Source organism: Strigops habroptila, chromosome 6 (assembly GCF_004027225.2).
Source record: "Strigops habroptila isolate Jane chromosome 6, bStrHab1.2.pri, whole genome shotgun sequence".
In the NCBI taxonomy this organism is placed as follows: Eukaryota; Metazoa; Chordata; class Aves; order Psittaciformes; family Psittacidae; genus Strigops; species Strigops habroptila.
Window position 1 is genome coordinate 29,285,046 of NC_044282.2, and position 7,795 is coordinate 29,292,840.

Genomic DNA, 7,795 nt, shown 5'->3' on the forward strand with positions numbered 1-7,795 from the left:
AGTTCTGATGTTCTGCAGGTATGTTTCAAAAACAAATACTTGAAAGTGGATCTAAAGGAAGAGCCACATTGAAAGAAAGATCTGTAGAAACACGATCGTGGGCACAGTAATGGAATTTAACTGGTGTTTTTGTGAAGAAACTAGATTTTCAAAACACACAGATGGAGCCCTAAACTCGTTCACTTTGGAGGTTGCCCCAAACTGAAATACATGGGTATAGAGAATAGGGGATGATGAAATTCTGTGCTACTCGTTAGTATGCATTGAGATTGTAATGAAGCACTTAGACTTTCTGGGAAACAAAACTGTTTACAGAAAGCATGAGCCTACAAAGCTATTCTTCCTGCTACTGAAATGCCCTGCCAGCGGTAGAGTTAATAATGCTTTTCTCTAAAATTGACTTGTCAGTACAGGATCTGTAAGCAGTGAAAGTTTTATAAATGTATGCTTACACATGTTTAAGGCTTCTGTGTAGCTTTTCTTCTAGTAATGTGCATTACTTAAGCTAGAATTATTAACAGCTTTTATGTTTGGCTGTTCTAAATAGCAAATTAATCATCAGGACTTTATTGTCTTACAACATAGGGACAAATTTCCTTAGTAGGTGACTAGCAAGAAGGACTGATCAGTGATTGATCTCTCTTCAGTCAGTAATAGACAATCCCACTCGCTGTTGGGGCTGCCTGAGAATCAGCACCTACGTAATTCTAATACATGCATTGAACCTGTTGCAAACAACTCACTGGTGGTATCGGTTCATCCATATAAAAGGAAGAGACTGATGTTCAAATACAGGATATAAGGATGCAACTTAATACAGAAGAAAATCAGATTTCTTGACCCTTGGTATGATACAGTAAAATTCCATTAAGGATCTCTCTTTGTGGTTTCTGCTGAAGCCAGAAAGGGATGCTTTCTGGAAAGGCAGATGAAAGGGGGTGGTTGAAAAGGTGACTTTTCTAATTTTTCCTTTTGTGTGTAATCTGCAGTTGTAACACACAAAAATAGTTAAACCTACTCATGGATTAGGGTAAATTTGTTGAGACAAACTGTAAATTTCCTTAAACATTTCCATCTCAATCAGTTTACTTTTGTAGCTATTGCTCAATGGTAAATAAGTACAGCGATGCTTTGGAAAAGTACATAACTTGCTTGTTTACTGGCTTTTCTTTTTTAGATCTACAGCATGAGTTTGCGCCTGTCTGCTTTCTTTGAAGAACACATAAGTTCTATTTTATCGGATTATAAATCTGCCCTACGCTTTCATAAAAGAAATACAATAAAGAAACGAAGGAAAAAAAGAAGTAGAAGCAGCTCAGTTTCCAGTAGTGTTGCATCCAGGTACATTAATTCCTGTACATTATTCATGAAATGCTATGCAAGTTTGACATAACTAAACAGTAGAACTTAATATGCTGTTTGGGTTTTTTTCATAATAGTTCCTTTACTATTCCCTATATTGCAGAATGATAGCTTTGACATGCAAGTCCCTATGATGCGGAAGAGTTTAAAACTTTACTTAGAGCTATCCTAGTGTAAGTGCTTAAAATTTAAATAACTGCTAAACATGTACAGTAAAACAGCATCGTTAGGGTAGTGATGGCATCATGCGTTGTCATGTAACTATAGCATTTATTGTAAAGATTCACTTTTTGAAGGCTCACAACTACATGAATTTCCACAGTAAATGTCATATTTTGAACATACTTCATACAGAGGATGAGTGTTTTACTCGCACAGTCTCAGATGTGGGAGTAAAAAAGTGGTCATCCAGGATCCAAATTGTTACTCCTTTTACAGCCCTGAAAGGAAGAGGAGATTAATAAAACCTCAGCTGAAAGCAGAAACTGCTGCCACCTCTTCATCTTCTGCACCTGCACGATCAACAGCACTGAGACATGCTCCACCTCAGATGAATGGAAAAGCGGCTGAAACCTCTTCCCTTGTGCGGACTAGAAGCAATAGGGGAACAACAGAAGTGGCTGTTACAGAGCAACCATCTACTTCTTCGGGAGCAAAGCCTTTAACAATAAAGCCTTTAATTACAAAGTCTAATACTACTGCAGGGCCAGGAAAGTCAGGCAAGTTGCGGTTTTTTTACTGGTTTGTGGGGAGTTTTGTTGGAATCTTTTAAACTGAATATTTTTAAACATAAAACTTGCTTTTTGGAAACACAGTTTATTTGTCTCAGTTAAGACTGGTTCTGTTTTCAAGCTGCTGGGCGTTTGAGGTTCTTCAGAGGAAAACTCAACAAGTTAGGCTGTGTTGTTTTATGCAGGAAGCTTTCTCACTTCACTGTGAGATCACTGATTCAAATTGTTTGTTTATAGTAGAACATGAGTTCCTTTTTAGCCAGATCAGAATGATTGCGGTATAAACTACTTGACTAGAAAAACATTTTTTTTTTTTTTTTTTCTTTTTGTCCTTCTAGTACTGGAGAATTTGACCAAACATTCCAAGAACCAGAATATTGTATCAATCCCTACTCAATCTGATTACAGTCATCACACTAGGAATAACTCGACAAGAGAAAATCCCGAGAAAGAGAAGCAAGTCAAGCGCAAAGTAAAATCTACCACTGTTAATCAACAAGGTACAGAGTTTCTTTGGGACATTTGTCCCCTCTAGTTATTGATGTAGTGGCTGTAGTGGTGTACTTTAATAGTGAGAGTTTGAGGGTGGGGAAATCAGTGTGCATTATGATTTAGCAGAATTGGGAAGTCTCATAGAGCAACTGAGTCACACTTAGTTCCTTCTTCATAAATCAGCACAGTTTTGACTACTCTGAACACCATTTCCATGGTTCGATAACTGTTGTCTAGCCAATTTTGATATCTGTACTTTCATGTAAATTATTACAAGGGTCATATTATGAGTTCTCAGATTCCGAAGCGGATTTATGCAGGGTCACACACTGAAGCCTGTGGGTTTTACCTAGTAAAACTTAGGTGGGTTATGTTTGGGTCAGTAACACTGAGTGTGATGACACTCCACAACGACAAGCAAAAAATCAGAGTATCTCAGCTGCGACTTTGTTGTTTCATTTTTTGCCACAGCAAAATGGAACTATGTAGTGTTTACTGCTTCTGTTTAGTGTATCAATCCTATATCATAGGATTGATCGGACCTAGTTTTATGTAGTCTTCTAACTGAACTTGTTTGGTCTTTTGGAGTCTGAGTACCTTAAGGCTCTGTGGAGACTGAAGTAAGATCTCCTAGTCAAAATCTTTCCTGTTTGAAAAGATTTCAAGGAGCTTTGAACTGTTATGAAGCTTCTGTGAAGCAGCTAGATCCACTAAGCATCTTTTCTCTGAAGATGGAAAGCGGTCTGCAGATTGGGCCCTGCCTAATTAATGTGGTTACTCCTTGTAGTCCTCCTCTCCCTGAGGATTATCCATTCTTTCTTACATGCTTCTGAAAAAGAAGCTTGTGGTCTGATAAATTGTCCATCCCTTGCAAGCTTTCTCACAAAGGCCTCAGCATATTATGTGACTAAATATGCACCCATTATGTGATTGAATGTTTGGTCATGTCAGAGGTATTTGAATGTTGTTGACGTGATCCTGTCTCTCCTGCACACCCACTCATACGGCAGTGGAGGCCTGTGCTTTTAGTGTGTGATGGAGCACATTTGAACACAGCAGGAGCTGTGCGTGAATGTTCCATCAAAGGATAGGATGAAGTGTCATGCTGGCTGTGAGTCTGTTCCTGGCCGCATTTTAGGCAGCGTTGTGATATCAGAACACCTCTGTAAGAGGTCCTGTGACATGCCCCACGAGGAAGTTAGGTACCACTCACCTAAGAAAAATTCATAGGCCGTGAAAGTCTCCAAGCAAATACCTTCTGCTGTACATCTGTTAATGTGAGAGATCTGTGCAGATTGCATACCTTTGTGTGTGTTTGTGTGTGTGTCTCTCCCATGTTTTTACCCTTTTCCTGGCGTATTGTTGAAATAACCCTGGTCTAATGAACTGGCTATAAAGGATGCTACCTCAAGCTGAAAGAGGTAGCATTCTTCAGAAATGTCCTGCTGGGAAGCATTCTTGATCCTTACAGCAATGCTTCTTGAGCAACTTGTTGCAGGTACTAAATACGAATTTAGTACTAGTGGTACTACACTGTACCACTAGTGGTGTATCAGCCAAGAAGAACTCTTCAGCTGTTCCCTTTTTTCTTCTCCCCTCCCCATCCCCCAGTTTTTTATGGGGTTGGTTTGTTTGTTTTTGTGGAGGAGGGGTTTGTTTTGTTTTTTCTTCAAGCTACCTTGAGCTAAACCCAACTAGAAGTTAGTCCTCATTGCATACTGGAATGAAGCTCTTTGACCTCTACTTTGGGTTTCTTAGATTTTGACAGATTGTCAATCACTGTGAATCCATTCAGATATTTTAGTAAGAATTTTATTATGAAAATAATAAAAAGTGAATGTAAATCCAAATCTGTTACCTGATATGTACTCTCATTTCTTTGCAGCAGATTGCAAGAATAATGCTTTGGCATCAGGAAGCATCCAGGTAAATGGACACAGTGGACAGCCTTCGAAACCTCCAGTTAAAAGAGGTCCTGGACGGAAGCCGAAGGTGGAGGCTAATAACAGTAGCTGTGAGGTGGTGCACAAGAAAAGAGGCAGAAAACCGAAAAAGCTACAAATTGTTGAACAGCAGAAGGTTGCAGAGCAGAACGCAATCCAGACCACAAGGGATGTACCAGAAGAAGCCTCTGCTTCTACTGCATGCAATTCTCTTTCTGAAAATAATATGAAGGAAGACTTGTTACAAAAAAAAGGCCGTGGGGGTAGAAAGCCAAAAAGGAAGATAAAGACCCATCAGCCAGGCTCGGACCTCCTAGTTCCTGCGAATGTTAAAATGCAAACAAGAAGCAGGAGGAAAAAGATAGATGAGCCTATGGAGGAGGGGTCTGAAGAGCTTAAAGATTCTGAACCTCACATGAGAACTAGAAACCAGGGTAGGAGGACAGCCTTTTACAATGAAGATGACTCTGAGGAAGAGCAAAGGCAGCTATTGTTTGAGGACACCTCCTTAACTTTTGGAACATCTAGCAGAGGCAGAGTCCGAAAGTTGACTGAAAAAGCAAAAGCTAATTTAATTGGTTGGTAATTTTTACCAGGGGTTTTACTTCGGAATGCTATGAAGCAGGTACAGTTAAGGAATGGCAGAACAGACTTCTGCTTCCCTGCTGCTATTATGGGTTGGAAGAGTATGTTCTGGTTTGAGGAGAAAAAATTAGCAAAAAAATAAAGAGCAGGCTTTGACAGAAATATATATTTTAAACTTTTGCTATTTATTGCCCTCCAAATAGGTTATGCATTTCAACAGTCATTTTGTTCACAGTTGAGAGTAACGAAAGCAATTTCTGGCTGATGTACAGAGTTGAGAGCTACTCTGCTCGAGTAGTGCGTAGTATCCTTACACAAATAAAGAAACAGATGATACAACTTGTAATGCCACAAACTGAAAGCAGAAGTCTATTTTTAACCATGCAAGGTACACCTTGATCGTAAAGTCAAGTTGCGTAGGAAGGCAGATTTTGGCAAAAAGTGGCAGTAAATTCACTTACATTTCTACTAAATACAAAAATACCAAACTTTGCTAATCTGAAAATGCTTAATTTCAATTGTGATGGAACGTTCAACTGCAAAGGAAGCCTAGCACAGGCTGTGGGTTTATCCAAGCTCTGCCAAACATAGCAAAAATGTAATCACAAATATATATATATATATATCCACATTGGAAAAAGTTTGACTAATGTCTAATTTTTCAGACCTTGATTCTTGTATCAATCACTAAATTTCTGTTTATTGTGCCAAAGACTGAGAATCAGTGCAGTGGAGAGCCTTTTTTTCTTTCCGAGTGTCAGTACAGCATACCATTTGCAGTGATAAAAGCTGTGTATCGTTTTAAATAGTAAGTTGTTAACATTGTTCTGAAATGTATCCTTTTTGGTACTTTTGGTAGAAAATAATGCACTGGTGGGGTCCTTTGACAGAGATGTTTTAGACAAAACGTATAATTGGTTAAAGGATTCAAGGAAATTACAGGACAGGTATGGAATGAAGATGTTTACTTTCTGATCCAGATTGATTGTTGTTTCTACAACTTTAGACGTGCTGAAGAGGCTAAAATGACCTACAAAGAAGAGTGTATGTGTATATATTAATATATACATGAACACATACATATAGAATATTACCCAGGTATAAATTTTTTTCAGGATTTTTTAGATAGCACTAGAACTGAAAATAAATTTTAAAATGTCATACTTTATAGTTTAATTTTAAGGGGAAGATTGGTTATTTTCAATTATTAAGGTTAAAAGGCCAAATCACTTTTTATGCAATCATGTTTTATACAGTGGTCTCATTGCACATTGTGTTTTTCTGCACTTTTTATGGTATATCACGCTGACATAAGTCAACATACACCCTAAAGAAAAAATCCATTTAATGATTGTGCCTTGTATTCTATTATTTCTTGCATCCTTAGTAAAATTAAGTTGTCTATTGTAAATGATAACTATATGACGTAGGGGAATGTATTGTTATATGTACTGCTCTGGAAAAGAAAAGCAGTTATTTATTTGTTTATGGTACATCTAGTTATTTTATACCTTTACAAAACTTTAATACCATTTTCTATCACTTAAAAAAGTATTGTCCAGTTTTAAGGAAAAAAACTACGGAAGCGGTCATATTTTCTGAGATCCGGTATGGTACAAAAATGTAACCAAAATTTTCTGGTTATACATTACTTTGGGTAGTGTGAAAGGGGTTTTTGTGTGTGTGTGTGCGACCCTAACTTAGTTGAAGAAAATAAACCTGAAATGAAACCTCAATTCTGTACACCCTTACTGAAAAATAATTCTTCTCTCTTTTTACAAATGTCATCTGCAATATCTGGCAGGGAGGGCATACAGAATTAAGACCTTAAATTTGCACAGATTCTGTCTTGTGTATTCATATTTGAGGCCTGATTCTTCACTCTTTATTTTCTATTACATACAAAAAGAAAAAAAAAAAAACCAAAAGCTTAAAGAACACTGGTATTTGGCACTGAGAGGAATAGACCAATGCTACTGCGGACAGCAAATTAGTATCCACCATACCTAGTTTTACATTGTTCACCATGCATTTAGCTACAAAGAATGACTAAAATACTGTCCAGATCCTCTTTGAATTGTTGCAGGTCTGACTGTGGGGAGCAGGGATTAGTTTGCATTTCATTTGTTGGGATATTTATTTTTCTAACAAGTATTTCTCTATGATCCAATTAAAATGGAGTCCCGAAATGTGTGGTAAGAGAACAAGCTATGGTTGTACAGTTGCAATAATGCTTCACAGTTCACAGCTAATGCATTCTACTTGTTAATTTTGTCAAATCTCACTGATGAAGGCAATCATTTGAAAATGTGTAATTTCCTGATGTTATCTGCATTGTAATGTATGAAATAGATTATATCTAAAATTCAGCTTCTGTATTTACTCCATTTGTGATAATGTTTGTTATGGCATGTTTATGTATATATTTATATATCAGAAATACCTTGTATGTAAGTTTTGGAGACTGAAATAATATGCGTTCCCTTAACAGTAGGTAGACAACTGTACATCATAATTCTATGAGAGTAGAAGGCCTTACCTGCAGAACCTGGGCACTGCTTCCCACGCAGTGATATCAGTGTTTTTAGCCAGTAATGTTTTAATTCATATTGGACACATTAACATTTTTCCTTTTAAAATAAATTGTGGATAATTAGGGTCATTTTTTTTTTATAGCAGCAA

At 37.3% G+C, this 7,795-nt stretch overlaps 1 protein-coding gene across 10 annotated transcripts in view; it reads left to right on the top strand.

Moving 5' to 3' along the window:
• The window catches only part of PHIP (pleckstrin homology domain interacting protein), a 106,886-nt gene extending 99,404 nt beyond the window's left edge, over positions 1 to 7,482 (top strand). For 5 of the 10 annotated variants that reach the window (XM_030490337.1, XM_030490336.1, XM_030490334.1 and 2 more), the window contains 4 exons: positions 1,178 to 1,341; positions 1,801 to 2,081; positions 2,432 to 2,593; positions 4,471 to 5,114. In XM_030490337.1, the coding sequence (XP_030346197.1) occupies positions 1,178 to 1,341; positions 1,801 to 2,081; positions 2,432 to 2,593; positions 4,471 to 5,114 (1,251 nt within the window). Of the gene's footprint in view, positions 1 to 1,177; positions 1,342 to 1,800; positions 2,082 to 2,431; positions 2,594 to 4,470 lie in introns of all 10 variants that reach the window. The other 5 variants (XM_030490333.1, XM_030490330.1, XM_030490332.1 and 2 more) reach the window with 2 other exon arrangements.
• The last annotated feature ends 313 nt before the right edge of the window (positions 7,483 to 7,795 follow it).